This window comes from Nematolebias whitei, chromosome 11 (assembly GCF_014905685.2).
Source record: "Nematolebias whitei isolate Nwh7 chromosome 11, NemWhi1, whole genome shotgun sequence".
Classification (NCBI taxonomy): Eukaryota; Metazoa; Chordata; class Actinopteri; order Cyprinodontiformes; family Rivulidae; genus Nematolebias; species Nematolebias whitei.
In genome coordinates, this window is record NC_056508.1 from 24,015,436 (window position 1) to 24,033,576 (window position 18,141).

The 18,141-nt window shown below is 41.0% G+C and overlaps 1 protein-coding gene, 1 long non-coding RNA gene and 1 pseudogene across 2 annotated transcripts; 2 read left to right on the forward strand and 1 right to left on the reverse strand.

Annotated features, from left to right (window-relative positions):
* Positions 1-1,471: 1,471 nt before the first annotated feature.
* Positions 1,472-12,592, reverse strand: wdr13 (WD repeat domain 13). Its single transcript, XM_037684783.1, has 10 exons — positions 12,543-12,592; positions 11,959-12,038; positions 11,604-11,835; positions 11,148-11,257; positions 10,810-10,940; positions 10,416-10,723; positions 5,600-5,780; positions 5,322-5,463; positions 5,112-5,230; positions 1,472-2,288 (listed from the first exon to the last, which is right to left on the reverse strand). Exons 2-10 carry the CDS (start codon positions 11,997-11,999, stop codon positions 2,104-2,106), a joined length of 1,449 nt encoding a protein of 482 aa, XP_037540711.1. The 5' UTR covers positions 12,000-12,038; positions 12,543-12,592; the 3' UTR covers positions 1,472-2,103.
* A 1,338-nt stretch (positions 12,593-13,930) lies between these two features.
* Positions 13,931-16,199, forward strand: LOC119417557. Its single transcript, XR_005187150.1, has 4 exons — positions 13,931-14,026; positions 14,203-14,234; positions 14,316-14,385; positions 15,797-16,199. It is a non-coding gene; the product is annotated as an uncharacterized LOC119417557 (long non-coding RNA).
* A 1,516-nt stretch (positions 16,200-17,715) lies between these two features.
* Positions 17,716-17,834, forward strand: LOC119417804 (annotated as a pseudogene).
* The last annotated feature ends 307 nt before the right edge of the window (positions 17,835-18,141 follow it).

Below are 18,141 nucleotides of genomic sequence, written 5' to 3' on the forward strand. Positions count from 1 at the left end.
TGGCCCGAGGGCCATTTGCGGACCTTGCAGTGATTTTGTACGGCCCACAGCTGCTGTTTAAGAATGGAATCATTTTGGCCAGCAGGCTTAAGAGGTCGATGCAGACTTTCTGCAAATTAGTTGGTAATCCTTTTTTATATAAAATTTAGGTTTAACAGCAAAACAAATGAAAAACATTTTTTTCAAAATGAGCAACATTAAACAAAATACAAACATTTGGCTATAATCTTTTTATTTTCACTTCATGGTACAAAGCACGTGCAGCACGGTGGCGCAACTGGTAGAGCTGCTGCCTCTCAGCGAGCAGGTCCTTGGTTCAAAACCCGGTCCAGGGGCCTTTCTGGGTGGAGTTTGCATGTTCTCTCCGTGCATGCGTGGGTTTTCTCCGGGTGCTCCGGTTTCCTCCCACAGACCAAAAACATGCATGTTAGACTGATTGGAAACTCTAAATTGTCCCTAGGTGTGAGTGAGAAAGTGAATGGTTGTTTGTCTCTATGTGTCCCTGTGATGGACTTGTGACCCGTCCAGGGTGTAGCCCGCCCCTCGCACAGTGATAGCTGGGCAGCCAACGGAGAAGGGGACGTACCAAAGAGACCATCTTATCACAAGCAAAACTGGTTTGTTCCACTTTGGATTAAGCTGTTGGGGGAAGAATCAGTTTTGTTGTTTCCTTGACTGATGAAGCCTTCTGGATCGAAGGCGAAACATTTCAGCACAAAAAAGAAACTGTCCAGATGACCTGACTGAAAGTTGTTGGATTGTATACCTGGATTATTGAGCATGGACTTTGATGTTTATTAAACCTTTACATCAGTTCTACATCCCACTATGCCAGCTGAATTATGAAACTAGTGCCCAGTTCCAGCCCTGGCAGCAGCAGAGGTGCAACAGCTAGCTGCTGCTGCACAAACCTGAGCTAACAAATAACCAGACTTCTATGTAAACGAACATAAAGAATAACTGATGCTGACGTAAAGCTCTGTGAAATAAAGTTGACATGAACCACATAACAATTTTAAAGATTAGTGGGCAGCGGTCCACTTCTTGGTCCTGCTCCGACTAGCCATTAGCTCATCAGTGCTGTCAGATGTGGACCATTTCTCCACTGAGGTGTTCAAAGAGCTATCCACAACAGGTAAGATATTAACTTTTATACAGCCCGGTCTTCCATCCATCCATTATTTTTACCAGTTTCTTCCTTTTTGGGTCGCGGGAGTCACTGGTCATGTCCAGCCATCGCTGTGAGAGAGGCAGGGGACACCCTGGACAGGTCTCCAGTCCATCACAGGGACAAACGAGACAAACACCCATTCACTCTCTCACTCACACCTAGAGACAATAGTTACCAATCAGCCTTGGACAGATAACATCAGAGCTTATTGTTCCTGATCGAGCACATCATGACGTGTTTTTTATTTAGTACAGATAAAAAAATGTTTTAAAAAATGTCTGGCTCCAAAGCACAAAGAACTGAGAATGACAGCAGTTTATTTGAGTTAAATAAATTATATGAATCTGCAAACAGCATCAACAGAGCACACATGTATAAATAGGTACAAACACATATAAACACTCTTATCTTTTATGATAAATGATCTGATATGTCCATGGACTGAACCGGAGCTCAGTTTCATGCACGTGGTCAAATGCAAACAGACAACGGAGAGCAAACAAGGCTGTGGTCCAGCACTTGATTACACTGCTTGAATAAGAGTTATATAAATAGTGAACAAGAGTTATGTTGCCAGAGGGAACGTCAGTGTGATACAAAGTGTTGCTTTCCCCCCACTAAGATTATGAAGCATCCTCTTCGCATGAATTCACTCATAGCCACACTATCTGGAGGTAAGCCATGACACATACAAAGTCGTAGTGAGCTTTCCTTAAAAACAGCTGCAGGCGTAGGAGTACTGACGTACACGCACGACCCACCTCCCACCCAGTCAATTTTCTAAGATGTCCCTATCAAGCTACACAGGAGTATGCTCTATTTGATTGCACTTAAACACAACATTAAAACGTTTGAAGCAGCCAAAGTACAGATCATTATTGAACAGCTAACGAGTAGCAGGCGTGGACGGAAGCTTCCTGTTGGTGGAGCGGTCACTTCTGCTCCCGCCTCCAGATGATGACCATGCCAGTGGAGTCTGCAGAAGCCAGCAAACTCTCATCACAGTTAAAACTCACGTCTAAAACTGGGCCTCCGTGACCCTGCAGCTTGTTGACTATAGCCTTGGTGTTGCGCTCGACGTCGAAGAAGTAGACGCAGGTGTCCTCGCTGCCGGTCACTGAGGCACAGAAAGGACAAATGACAAGATTTAACAAAGACAAATATCTAATACAAATATTTAATTTTCTTATTTAACCTCCAAACTGTCTAAAGGAACCCAACAATTTTCAGTCAGGTCATCTGTGCGTGCGTGCACGGGAGGACTTTAACAAGAATTTAACAAGATTAACACTTAAAAACAATTATTTGTTTGCTCAAAATTATAGCAAAGGTGTGTCTCAATCTAACGTTTGCTTAATAAACGCACTTTAATGGTCAAATTAGCTTCATTTTGTTGGGGTGGTGCAGCTGTCTTGACAGTTCCAAACAGAGCAGAATGAAGTCTACGGTAGGCCGATTGAGTCATTAATAGCTGGTAAAGATTTTCAGTCATCCAGGACATGGTAAAATAAAAAAAAGAGTCAAGAAAAAAACAAGAATGTATAAAATAAAGTATAATAAATAAAGTCCAGTTGTTTTTGTCTTGAATTTTTTTGAATTTGTCATTATAGCAACGTTTACCCATTACCCTGATGCATGCTCAATAATCCAGGTAGAAAAATCTAAAAAGGTTAAATCTGGTCCTCTGGACATTCAAAAAAACAAAACAAAGCAAATCAACAAAAAAATGTAGAAACGTTTCGTCTCTCATCCGAGAGACTTCCTCAGTCTGAGGAGCTGTATTCAGCTCAGTCTCTTAAATAGCACCTTCTCAGAGTGGATCAACCAGTTTGCTGCTGACAACCAAAACCAGCTGATCACATGCTCAAGAAGGACCATTAGCCTAACAATGGATCATTAGCACACTGATGGCTGTTTACTATTCACAGAGGGCTGAGTGATACTAGCAATCACAGCATTGTAAGAGGGGGACAGTTGAACCCGGAGGCCTCCACCCCTGTTTAATGATGGACGATTTCAATGTGGGTCCGAGCAATGTGGATATCCTAACTGGGCCTTCCTGAAAGCAGAGAAGAAACCCAAACAGGACTCCAGTCAGCCAACAGGTGAAAAGGAGGAACCCAGACCCAGACCAGTGGTCATTCCGTATGTTGAGAGAGTATCAGAGAAACTGAGACGTTTATTTTCTAAACATAACGTCCCAGTGGCTTTTAAACCCCAAAATACATTACGGCAAAGACTGATTCATCCCAAAGATCCAGTCCCCCGGCACAAACAGAGCAATGTTGTGTATGCTGTTCAGTGTCAGGAGGGCTGTGATCAGTCTTACATCGGGGAAACTAAACAGCCACTAGCCAAAAGGATGGCCCAGCACAGAAGATCAACATCATCAGGCCAGGACTCTGCGGTCTACACTCATCTCCAGGCCAGCGGTCACTCTTTCAGGGATGAAGATGTTCACATCCTGGACAGAGAGGAACGATGGTTTGAGAGAGAAGTAAAGGAGGCCATCTTTGTGAAAAGAAACCGTCCATCGTTAAACAGGGGTGGAGGCCTCCGGGTTCAACTGTCCCCCTCTTACAATGCTGTGATTGCTAGTATCACTCAGCCCTCTGTGAATAGTAAACAGCCATCAGTGTGCTAATGATCCATTGTTAGGCTGATGGTCCTTCTTGAGCATGTGATCAGCTGGTTTTGGTTGTCAGCAGCAAAACTGGTTGATCCACTCTGAGACGGTGCTATTTAAGAGACTGAGCTGAATACAGCACCTCAGACTGAGGAAGTCTCTTGGATGAGAGACGAAACGTTTCTACATTTTTTTGTTGATTTGCTTTGTTTTGTTTTTTTGAATGTCCAGAGGACCAGATTTAACCTTTTTAGGTTTACCTATTACCAAAAAAAGTCCATGCTCAATACCTATTACATGTTACAACAGCATGCCAATCAACAATTACTACTCTGCTGCCATCAAGTGGCTGAAAGTGGTACAGCCCAATTTTTTTTCAGTCAGAATGAACGAAAACGGTCATATCAGCAAAAAAAAAATGGTTTATGGGAAAAAAATCCATAAATATGTCGCTTCGGCCTATAAGTCGCAGGACATGTAAATTATACAAAAAACTGCAACATATAGGTCGAAAAATACGGTAATAGTTTATTATATATATATATATATATATATGGTTTATTCTAAACAATGTTTCTAAAATCTAAACACTAAAAAAGCACAGAATGTCATGATTTTATCTACTTGCCTCCTCTGCTCTTCGCCACCTGCAAGCGCTCGTGGTCACGCCCACTTATCGGCTCTGCAAGCTGAACAGCTGATCAGCTGCAGCAGGAAGTTTATCCTGCAGCTCTGGGCTGCACAAATGTGCAGCAGGTGCTAAATAAATTTAAAATAATTTATTTTACATTCCATGCTGATTTTGTGGCTCATCCATCAATCAGCCAATTGTGTGTCATGTCCAATCTTATTTTGAAAAACCGCGATAGAGCGAGTGACAAACGAACTGCGAAGTAGCGAGAGACTACTGTTATGCACTTTACATTAAAGAAACACTTTTGCAAAACCAATTTTAAAAAGTCCTTTTTTAATTAAAAACCATTGCTGATACTTTTAGGTAATGCTTTCTGGTGACTGACTAGTGACACTTTATTCAAACATAGACAAGCCTTGATTTTTTTTTTTACCTGACATTAAAAGTGATAAAAGTGCAGAGATTCTGTCTCTAGTCTCGTGTGCGGCACACTGTATAAAATAGGTTGCTTTGTTGCTGAAAGATGGCTAATTTAAGCCTTTTCTTTATCCAAGAGCAGCAGCATGCTATTTTTGCCTGTGTTTCGCCTGCAGCAGGCATTACGCTGTGGTCTCATTCTGCATTCAGATAACACAGCAGGTACACTAGCAGACCACAGTGGGAACTGAGAAACTTCTTACCCACACAGGCCCCTTGTCTGAAAGACATGAGGGGGCAGAAAATGCTGTGAATGTGCTGAGATCCGTGCTGAATGGGGAAGCTTCTCTTCAGCTGCAGAGTTCCTTCGTTGTCCACCACCCTGCCGATGTGATCACATTCAGTATGTATTTAGAGTGCATGCAGAGCAATGACAGCAGTGAGTAAACAGTGAGCCGGGCTAACAGACCAACCTGTACAGCAGCAGCTTATTGACACAGGCGTTGACCAGCAGGGAGGGGTCTCTGGCCTCCCGGCTGATCCAGGACCGAGCAGATATGCTGCAGATGGAGCTGCCTTCGCTCACCACCAGCCGCTTGGCTTTAGTTAGCTTCCCTGAGGGGACGGGGGTAGAAATCAGAGGGGAGAGAGGAGCCGACAGAGACGCATCAGCTGCATTCTCTCTCATTAATCAAAGAAAAGCTGATTAGAATTCGTAGTGCAGCCAGCGGACAACTGCCGCGCCCGATACCTGTTGCCATGTCGAAGAGGAAGGAAAACATGCTCCCCCTGTCGTCGCCAGCCCATAGGATTCTCCCCGGCGCATCAAAGGAGAGAGACAGCACGCGGCCTGTCAGCTTACTGGAGCCCCCCTTCACCTTCTTCCCAGTGGAGATGTTCACCACCTGCAGGTGGTGCTTGCTGTTCCCCACCTAGAACACAGGGCCAGGAGTGAGCAGCTTCATCACTCCTACAGCGGAGCACCGAGAACCCGACGAAGACGCGCTCTCGCCGTTTGTGTTCTGAAAATTCAACAGGAAATTTAAATCCACTTGTTTTCACGTCTGATTTATTAAATTAGCGTGGAAGGTCATCAATGTGCCCTACTTCGCTTTGATTTAATATTTTCTTTTTCTGGTGAAACAAACAAACAAACAAACAAACCAAGGTGAAATCAAAACCCATCAAGACATTTACTGCTATAGTTCTGGTTTCCAAAGCTGACGTTTAATGTTGAAATTTAAATAAATGCCTGCAGTATACACCGCTCTCATGCATTATTTAGAAACAGATAAAAGGCTTCCATCTGGAGGTTGTTTCCTCAGCATGTTCACTTCGTAGGTACGCTCCACTCACATCAATAAGAAATCATTTGAAATTAAACATGCTGGAAATAGTTTCAGTGTGGCGTTAACTTTGAAGTGGAAATAAAAACTGCCAGTGCCATTTGGCATTTGTGTGTAAATCTAAACGAACAAAAGCCAAAAAAATAAAAAATAAACCGACATGGAACAATATTTAGGTCTGATTAAAACAGAAAAAGGATTCCACAGATACATGACAGGTATTTTAGCATTTTCAGGTTTAACCATTTCTCAAAGTATTCAGGGAGGTCCTGTTTTTTTTTTTTTTTTTTTTTTACACAAACACTGTTTAGATGTTTTTTCAAGAAATTTTTAGATGACAAAATAAATAAATAAATAATAAAGATCCAGGCTGTGAAATCCAGAGCTACACTTCAGATCTCTGGTATTAGACACAATCATCAGAACAGTCACTAAATGCACTGCCTGGACAAAAAAAAAAAAAAAGTCGCCACCTGGATTAACTAAGCAAACAGGTACGAGCCTCCTCTTGGATAATTACTGCGTGGGCGATTATGTTTCAGCTGCAACAAGTTATTTAACCCCAACTGGTGCAATGAGCTGCTTCTCATTTCTTAAACAACCATGTTGAAAGACACATCGTGTGGTCGTGGAAAAGATGTCAGTCTGTTTGAGAAGGGTCAAATCATCGGCATCAAGCAGAGAAAACATCCGAGGAGATTGTAGAAACTACTAAAATTGGGTTAAGAACTGTCCAACGTATTTTTAAAAACTGGAAGGATAGTGGGGACTCATCGTCTTCCAGGAAGAAACGTGGTCGGAAAAAAATGTGGCCTAGTGTACAAGCCTGTGGGGGCAGTCTATGATCTGGGGTTGCTGCAGGTCAGGTCTAGATTCAGCAACAGTATGTTCTCAAAGAATGATGTCAGCTGACTACCTGAATATACTGAATGACCAGGTTATTCCATCAATGGGTTTGTTCTTCCCTGATGGCACGGGAATATTCCAAGATGACAACACCAGGATTCATCGGGCTCGAATTGTGAAAGAGTGGTTCTGGGAGCACGAGACATCGTTTTCACACATGGACTGGTCACCACAGAGTCCAGACCTTAACCCCATTGAGAATCTTTGGGATGTGTTGGAGAAGACTGTGCAGTGGTCAGAATCTGCCACCATCAATGTAAGATCTTCATGAAAAATTAATGCAACACTGGATGGAAATAGATCTTGTGACATTGCAGAAGCTTATTGAAACAATGACACAGTGAATGCACGATGTAATCAAAGCTAAAGGTGGTCCAACAACATATTAGTGTGTGAACTTTTTTTTTTTTGGTGGAAACTTTTTTTACTGGCAGGCAGTGTATTTAACATACAGCACAACTACAGCTCTGTGCAAAAGTCTCAATCGTCTTGTTGTGTTTTTCTTTTTTCAAGTCAGAATTTCTTATCTTCTAAGTCAGGGGTCAGCATTCATTCATCATTTCATGTCTCCTGAAGAAACACTGCTGTTGGCTCAAAGCTGCCTTAACTCCCCGTGTTTTTCTGCCCTTCATGCCCTGCTAGGCAGGAAGTTAGCATTAAAGTTAATGTGTTAGCTGGTGAAGTGTCGCTCCACATTGTGGCGTTTTGTTGTCGCCAGTCGCCCCACAAATGAGACATGCACACTTTGTCTTTCACAACTGTTAAAAAAACTCTTCGTCCCAATAACTATGAAAATAACATATTTTTTAAGCTCTTCTCCCTCTACTCAGCGAGGTCAAAACAGTTTGTAGCTGTGCCGCTCGCAGAGATCTCAGTGCATCTCTGCATCGTTCAGAACTTTGACTCCAGACAAGGTTGCTAAGCTGAATAAGTAAAACATTTTATTTTATAAGTTTTCATTATTTTCATTTCAAATTCTACATACATACAAATATTATTACTTAAATTTAAAAAGATAATTAATGACGACAAAAAAGGTTAAATCGTGTCATCTGGACCAGTTTATTTAAATGAGAAAATGTTTTGCTCCCCATCCAGAGGACTTCCTCAGTCTACGGCCTGCCAACCAGATCTGTCCTATAGGTAGCCTTCACTGCTGTTTCAAGCCAACCTGTTGGAACCTCAGTAGTAGGCTTCAAACACATGCGAAACACACATAATTAATGACGATTTTTAGGCGGTGCTCCTTGATGAGTGCTATTTTTAGAACATGTCCCACGGGCGACTCATGTGGTCCCTGCGGGCGACGCACCAGGTCGGTGACCCCTGCTCTAAGTGTTTAGATCAATATTTTTGCTTAGGTTTTCTGGAAGTCGTTTAAAGTTTTTTTTAGACGTTACCTGACTTTTCATCCAATTTCAATCCATACTCCGCTGTTTTAGAGGAATGTTGCTGTTTGTTAAAGACCTGGCTGTGAACTTTGAATCATTCAGGAATGAAAAGGCTCCCACACCCAGATGTGTTGACACACAACGGACAACATAAAGAACAGCAGCAGCTCTTGTTTGAGAAGTTTGGAGGTAGAATAAAATTGTACAACAGGAGTTGGATAATGACGTTAAAAAAAATAAAGAAAAGTAATTTGTAAAATTAAAGGGCAGACATTCCTAAAGGATGTGTACTGCCCACCACCTTTCATGGCAGAGATTTAAACTTAGATCATTTTATGTTGAGAAGGGAGTTCTTGCTGTTTTGGTCAAACTTCATAAATGACAATATGTGCAACTTCATGTAAGTGATGTGTTAGCTTAGTTTGTTAAGCATGACTCTCAGCTACTACTACACATAATACCTCAGTATTTGTAAAGTTGGCTGTTATAACCATTTTTGATTCCAAACATGAGTGTAGCCGTGGCAGCCATCTTGAATCAGATTGACTTCGAAGGTTATTCAAATATAGACGTACATTCAGTACTTACTTTCTGAGTTTTATTGGTTCATGAAATATCTTACTAACAGAGTTGACAACAACAATTAATGGCAAAGTTTTAGAAACAGAGATTGAAGGATGGTTTACTACTTGGGGTATAAGTTGTGGATCACTCTCAGCTACCATCACACTAAATTATGGCTGAATATCTGTAAAATGAACTGTGGTGTAGTCATTTTAAAGTTTGTCAAGGTTGCTTACATGTGGCGGCCATCTTGAATACAGCAAACTCCAAAAATTAATCAGTTTAAAATGTACATCCAACAATTACTTTCTGAGAGTTTAAATAAATTGTCCATATTTGGCTAACAGACAAACAAACACACAAGCACTGACAAAATCATTTTTGTCCTTTTGCCTTTGGTGGTGGGCCATAAAAATAACAAATGCTCAGTAAAATGGGAAAGTAACTAAATTTTCCAACTTGAAGTATTTTTAAATCATTACCTGTTACCAACCACACCATTGGTACACCAAGACTAGTACTGTATTTTCTGCCGTACACATCGCATCAGTCTAAATATGTCTAATAAAGTGGAAAAATCCATAAATATGTTGCTTCGCTGTATACGTCGCATCTATTATGCATCACCGCTGACAACCCGGAAACGTACCGGTGTTGTGCCAAAAATTGATTGGCTGCCAAATGGCAGCCGCAACAGCGTGCATGGGAGGACTTTAACAAGATTAACACTTAAAAACAATTATTTGTTTGCTCAAAATTATAGTAAAGGTGTGTCTCAGTGTAACTTTTCCTTAATAAATGCACTGACGGTCAAATCAGCTGCATTTCAAAAGCCGATACGCAGAAACATGAATGCGTAGAGAACGACTTGCTGTGCATTTCTTCGAAATTTACCAAAAGAACCACCTAAAACATTTATTTGTTTGCTCTATAGTAAATGCGTGTCTCAGTTGAACTTTTACTTAGTAAATGCACTTCAATGGTCAAATCAGCTGCATTTTGCCGGGGCGGTGCAGCAAAATGAAGCTGATGTGACGGTTGTTTTAGGCAAACAAAGGTGGCAGGCTATGGTAAGCCGATTGTGCCATTAATAGTCACTTTTACCGATTACATGACAACAGTATGCTTTACTATTCAAGTGCCATCTAGTGGCTGAAAATGGTAGTGTTCAATATTTTCAGTCAGAATGAATGAAAACGTCATTTCAGCCAAAAATTGGTTTATAAATATGGAAAAAATCCATAAATACGTCGCTTTGGCGTATAAGTCGCAGGGCATGCAAATTATGCAAAAAACTGTGACTTATACAGCGTAAAATACGGTACTACAAAACATGCCTGCATGAGTAAAAACCACTCACCACAGTAAGGTTATTATTCATAGGCTGGAAGGTGCAACAGAGCAGCTCGCTGGATTCTGGGTCTCTGACTTCTCGAATGCACCGACCATCCTCCGTGTTCCAGATGCGCAGAGTCCCATCCAACGATGTCGACACAATGATGTCATTACTCAGAGACCAGGCAAAGTCTGTGACAGGACCCCCGTGCCCTTTCAGGATCACCTTCACACTAGGAGGTGGTGGGGACAGTGTCATAATGGATAGGGTGCCATCCAATGAGCAACAAGCAAGGAGGTGCTTGTCATCATTAGCAAACTGTAATCGGGGAACTAAAAAAAGAAAAACAAGTAAAACTGAGTGAATGTTAGGTTCATGTTACAAACTGATTCAGCCAAATAAAAAATTGTTTACACACCAGCAGAGTCACCATGTTGATCAAATATGTGATGCATGCCTGCAAAAGCATAATTTTCACTCAAGGTTGTGTCTCCTGCCATCGCACGACTAGCCTCTGCCACGGAGGTGGGCACCAAACTGCCCGGAGGCCTGTGGCCACAAATAAAAACATGATAATAGCCCATAACCGTTTTTTTAAAAGTTAACTCAATATAAAAGATCACAATAGTGGATGTATGCCAAAACTACCGACAGTAAACTTAACAAAACGCAGCAGATTACTGGAGGAAAAAAGAAGCTCTGACACAAGACACTGAATGAAAACAGAGGATCTTTGTTCAGCTCTTTTCAGTGTACCTCTCATCATAGACGGCTCTGTTCATCTGGGCCTGAAGCTGATAGGAGCCTCGGCTGACAGACCGGCGATGACCGCGAGCCCCTTGGGCACGAGGGTCCTCCTCAAAATCCTGCCAGAGAGGGAGAGGAAGTGGAGCAACAAGAGAAAAAGAACCTCAAAGTGTGAGTTAAGGTGAAGATGGACAAAGACACACTTACTGTAGAACTGTGAAACATGCATTCCTACATGTTCAAAATTGACTGAAACTACCACGAAGACTTAGACACTGCCCATACATGTGACGTGACAGCCATTTCAACCAAGCTGCTCAGCCTAATGTGTCCAGCAACCAAAGTGTTGCTTGCCTCGTACATTTTTTCAAGCTTTAGAATATTTTAAGCTCCCATCTCCAAATCAATAGACACCTTAAGTTAATGCTCTTTACTGTCTGTCCTTTCTGTTTCTCTGAGTCTGACCTCCATGCGGTCCAGTGTGGTGCGGGAGCTGCGCACACTGCTGGCCCTGAAGCTGCTCTGCTCAGACAGGGGCCCGTAGCGCAGGGCCAACAGCTGACTGCGCAGCCTCAGGTACTGCCTGCGCAGTCCTGGCTCAAAGCCACACTTGGCGTTCTCTCTGAGCAGCTGGCTGCGTCGGCGGATGTACTGAGTTCGAAACTGTGGGAAGGTAGGCGTGCGGTAAGCATTGTACCTGGGAGAAGAACAAAAGAGGAAGCGACATGGCAGACTTTAACTCATAATTGATCCACACACACACACATATATACACACATATATACATATATATACATATATATGTTTTGATGAGTCTCACCTTGCGTCCACTGCCAAAACCTGCTGCCAAACTGCTGCCATTCCACAGAACTCTGAGAAGGGATGAAGCCACTGCCAGTCCTGTCCAAACAACATCAGAAGCTCATACTTTTACAAATAAACAACTCGTTTTGACACTACATGCATACAGAACAGATCAGATCAGATGGTTATGTCACACACCCTGACGCTGGGCTTTATTAGCTGGTGATCATGGTGGACAATCTACTGCACCTCAGGAAATATTAGTTGTTGGGCTTTGTCTGGCACTGAGTTTATCAGAAGAAATTTTCAGAGGTAAACCCACACTGTCAAGTGTAAACAAAAAAAGTAAAGCTTTTATATTTTTATCTAATAAACACGCTGAACACACGAGCCCCTGGAAAGCTAAACTAGCATCAGTTAGCAACTAGCAAGTGAGCATCGCCAACTTAGCGGTTTTCCTCAAGAAAAATAAGTTTAATGACAACGTCTTCGATTTTTAAAAATCTAGTAAATATTGCAGCACTTTTATGCAATATTTAATGTTCATACCGCGAGGTTAAATTACATAAGTTTGCTGCAATGCCTTTGAAAACGACTCACCTTCCTTAGCTTTTCTCCATCCCTGCGTGTTTCTGTCGAGTCACGTGACCCTCCCTGACCAATCAGAGGCCGTGATTGCTCCTCTGACGCTGGACGCGCTCAGAGCTGCAGAGCACGAACCTTGATGACCTTTTCACAGAATTTACATTGTTTATGTTTGTTCCACGATGATTACACGAGCATAGTTTGATTAGAGTTATACAAAACACTGCAAACACTAATGCTCCGTCAACATGAGGGCTTTTAGGAAAAGAGAGTTGTTTTTTTTCCCAAAAAACTTCATACAGCATTATGCGCATGAGTCACTTTATAGGTCAAATTTTTATTATAAATGGCAATTTTTTCACTGGATAACAAGAAGACAATAAGACACAAACATATTTTAATTAATATTTTATAAAGAAATGTATTGTTTCTGCATCTATAATATAATATAAGCTATATTTTGGCCTAAAATTAAAACATCTTCCATTAAAAATGGACACAGACACAGACTTAAAAAAAACATATTTTTCCTCTTGCTCAGATTATTTCAAATGCTCTTATTTACAAAAATAATCTACATGTTCACTGTTGTGATCTTTCTTTAGAGGAAGTTTTATTTTTGTTCATCACGGATCACTAAGATTTTTTTTTTCTTTTTAGAAAGCCATGAGCATTACATTTATTACATTTATTTATTTAGTTGTTAGCTCTTATTAGGATGGAAGGAACACTTAATTACAAAATGGCACTGAAAAACAAATACATGTTTATAATCCAACTGTGCTCACGTTCATGACGTACATATTTACCATTTAAAGCTGGTCAGATTAAATAAAGCTAAATATGTTTTAACAAACTTCAGTGAATATGCGCTTATGGTTTTCTCAATGTAGTTTTTAAATTGTGGTATGAACTTTACTTGAATATCCAGTTACATTTTTTTGATTTGAGCTGATTTAATTATTCTTTGTAAGAAATCTCACTATAATGTGATGTCTCCAAATACTTCTTCATGAGATGCATCATAAAAACAAATGTAGTTTTTGTAATATTACCACTTATTTTGTGTTATGAGGTCAAATGTTATTTTTTTAATGTTTAATTTAAAAAAAAACTGCTCTACGACCAAAATCATAATAATAATAATAATAATAATAATAATATTAATCTGCCTCACTGGTACCTTGATGAAAATGCTTTCTTGTCATGAACAATAGGTGGACACATGGTTCTAGTGAGTCCACAATGGCAGTATTACAAGGTCAGCTCCGAGGTTTCGCGTGGCTCAGCAAAGACCTGCAGGGCTGTGGGGCGTTCTGCTCAGCTGACGGGGCTCTTTGCTTGTTCACGGTGCTCTTTCTCGAAGGGGCCCCTGTGACTGAGCCATTCAGGAGCTCAGGCCATAAATGACCGAGGTGAGCCGCACATTAAGCACTGCATTCTCAAAAAATTAAAACAGCATCAACTTTGGAGAGCAGCCAAAATGCCCGGAACAAAAGGTGAGAAACATTTAACCAAAAGAAGTAAATACATTTTTTTAAATCATTAAATATGTTTGTTTGGTTGATACCAGACTTACATGATAAAAAAATAAAATAAAACACAGTTAACTTACGAAGCTTTTAGATGCTTACTGAACCTGTTTATGTGAATCTTATCATCCCACCGTTCTCAGGTAATAAATCGGACAAGAAGTCAACTACTAAGGTACAATAGCAATAAATCATTCCTTTATTTTTGATCATGTTTCTTTATTTGGGCTTGATTAATATGACTTTAATCTCACAGCAACCTCAGAGTCCTAAAGAACAGCCGAAGAAAGGTGATCAGAAAGGAGACGATAACAAGAAGCAAGGAGGTAAGCATTTACAACCTCAACTCAGAAAAAAGGTGGAATATTGTGTAAAATGTAAAAAAAAAAAAAAAAAGAATGCAATGGTGTACAAATTTATACCCATATTTTATTCACAGTGTAATTTAGTAAACATATAGTAACAAAAACGTACAATTTGTTCGGTTAAACCTAATATAATTCTAATTTTATAGCAACACATAAAAATGTTGTGACAGAGGCAACAAAAAGCTGAAAAGTGGCACAAAAAGCAGCTAGAAGAGCTTCTTTTTGGGGGGAGTGGGGGGTGTAATTAGGGATAATTTGCAACAGGTCAGAAAGAGGACTGAGTATAAAAGCACCCTTTGAAAGAAGCTGAATCTGTCAGAAGTAAAGATGGGCAGAGGTTCACTAGTCTGTGGAAAACTGTCTCAAAATAGTGGAACAAATTCAAAGACTGCAAAGACTTTAAATATCTCATGGTTCATAATATCAGTAAATTATTTCAGTAATCTGTTTAAATCTCTGAGCTCAAAGGACAAGACTGAAAGTCTGTTTTGTAAGTTCATGATCTTTGGGCCCTCAGGGGCCACTGCAGTAAAAACAGGTTCTGGACATCACTCCGTGGGCTCAGAAACACTTCCATTAATCATTATCTGTAAACAGTTCACCGTACAAACAACAGATGCTGCTTAAAGCTCTATCAGGCAACGAAGAAGCCATATATGAACACTACCCAGAAATGAAGGATGCAGCTTCTCTTATTTAAAGTGGACTGAGGCAAAGTTTAAAACTGTTCTGAGATCAGACAAACATTTGACATTATTTTTGAAAACTATGGGCACCACATTCACAGGACTGGAACTATCCAGTCTGGTATTAGCAGTCAGTTGAAACGCCTGCCTCTCTGATGGTATGGGGGTGCATTAGTATCTATGGCAGCTCATGCATACAAAGGTTTATACAACATATGGTTCGATCCAGACATCTTCGTCATGGATCACCAACACAACGTTAAACTTCACAATGATGCACGACAGCAGCATGGCTCTGTAGAAGAGTCCAGATCCTGACCTGCAGTCCACCTCGCGTCAGTAAAAACATCTGAACAGACTCCTGCGCCAGACAGCAAAGGGACAACATGCCCCTCCAAAACCTGCAGCTTTCACTCAAATTCTAGTTTTTTTTAATTCAAAACTGCACAATTTTAGTTTCAACATTTGTTTACTTTGTTCCAGTGTGAATAAAACTCATGAGCTGAAAATCATTGCACTGTTCTTCGTTCTCATGTATACAAGTTTTTCAGAGTTACAACTAAATTTACTCTGTTCATCACATCTGTGCAGACTGTTAATAATAATCATCTTTAGGAGTGTGCTCGTGCAGTGCGACTGCTCTGTCCCCAGAGAAGATATCTGTCCGTTTTCTTCCCTCGCAGGACAGCCGAAGGGAGAGAAGCAGTAACTTCCAGGCATTTGTGAAGATGGCTTTGGAGACTCTGCTGGGGTCCTGTCACCGTAAACATGGGGGTCCACGGGGAAGACAGTGCTGAGCGTCCCTCCCCTCAGCACTTTACCTCCTCCACTGATGGGAGCAGCTGTGCAGTCCTGCAACACATCTGTATGCCTCTCACAGGAGCAGAAACCTGATCTCCATCATGATCTGTTGCATCCTGATCCTCTCGACCTTTCTGTCCAACTCTTCCTCACACGAAATTAGGAAAACATTTATCTGAAGACAAAATTACTTGTCGCAACTTGCCCTTGAAACCCACCCTCGCCACTTAACAATGCCAACTGTTTTTGTAAATAAGGAATGAAATAAAAAATATATTAATTACAGCAGTCTCTATGAACGATGCTTTGCAAAAGTATTCACACCTCAGACTTCAAAGTATTTTACTGGGATTTTATGAGATTGACCAACACAAAGTAGTGCATTAAATTACAAAGTAAAAAAAAAAAAAAAAAAAGATACATTTAAAGTTTTATTTTTTTACAAATAAATATTTCAAGTGTGGTGTGGGCTTATATTCAGCCCTCTGTAGTACCCCGGAGCAACGAGTCTCCTTCAGAAGTCACCTAACTGGTAAATACTTAATCTGATAATAATATGATTGTTCTGCGAAGGTCTCAGAGTTTTGTTAAAGAATATTACAATTAAACAGCACTATGAAGACCAAGGAACACACCAGATAAGTCAGGGACAAAGTTGTTGAGAAGTTTAAAGCAGGGTTAGGTTATAAAACAACCCAAAATTTGAAAGTGATGTGATGCTCTGTTCAATCCATCAATCATGAATGGAAGGAGTACAACACAACATCAAACCCATCAAGACATGACCATCTACCTAAACATTTAGGAGTCCATTACTCTACGAAGAAGCCAAAGAAAAACATGGATTCTGGAAAAACTGCAGAATTTAGTGGGAGAATCTGCTGACAGGACAAATAATAGTGGTGCACCCCACATGTCTTTATGGAAAAGTGGCAAGAAGAAAGCCATAGTTGAAAAAAGCTGGAAGACCTGTTTACAGTTCGTCACCAGCTGCAGGGACGTGGTGGACATGTGGAGGAAGCTGCTCAGGACAGACGAGGTCAAAACTGAATGCAAAACGCTATGTGTGGTGGTGGGGAACTAACTGCACACCACCCTGAACATATCAAACCCACTGCAGCATCATGTTCTTCAGCAGGGAGAGGGAAGCTACTGAGTTAATGGGAAGGTAGATGGAGCTAAATACAAAAAAAAAAAACTGTTGGAGGCTGAGAAAGACTCAAGACCAGTGGCAATTTTAGCCTCTTTTTTTTTGGGGGGGGGGGGGGGGGTGGGGGGGTTTGACCCCCCCCCCCCCCATTTACCCTTTATACAGGTAGTCTCATCAAAACCCGTAAGTTTTAACTCAGCACCCCTGAAAATTTAAGAGACCATCATTAGGATTTTGTAAGGAAGTTTAAGTTCTCAAATCTTATTCACTGAAATGTTTAATAAATATGGAATAAATGATGACACGCTTAAATGGGCCAGTAAAATCTATGATTATTTTTGTCGTTGCACGAGTCGGATCCTTGACGCCACCTGTCAATCAATCCAGAAGGCTCGTCAGCAACTGCCCAATTGGCAACCTCAATTTGTCCTGAAGCTAAACGCCCCTTACCAGCAGGAGCAACACCCCCTTTCGACAACATTGTCGGGGTTTTGCATTACAAACGATTTGCAGTCATAGCAGTTAAATTAAAGGTTAATGCGTAAAGCTAGTTGTGCTTTGTTTTGTATGTAGATATAGGTTGCAACTTTTGGTTGCATAAGTTTAGTCGTTGTTTGCTATGATCCTTTAAAAATGCTACTTGTGACACTTATTTACAGCCAGACCAGCCTGAACACGTCCGATCTCGTCTGATCTCAGAAGCCAAGCAGGGTCGGGCATGGTTGGTGCTTGGATGGGAGACTGCCTGGGAATACCAGGTGCTGTAAGCTTTTGTACTTCTCAAAAACCACACGAAGGGGCGCGCTGTTCAAACCAAGAGATCCTAGAATCGTCCCTGCTTAACACTGAGGTGTTCACCTTCCAGCAGGACAATGATCTGAAACATGAGCCAGAGCTGCACTGGGATGATTTAGATCAAAACATAGAAGGGCCTAGTTAAACCTAAACCGTCTGAGAATCTGTAGCCAGACTTGAAAACTGTTTATAGACTCTCTCTGTTCAGTCTGACTGAACTAGAGCTGTTTTGCCAAGAAGAACGATCAAAATGTTCAGCCTCTATAGAAGAACGATCAAAAT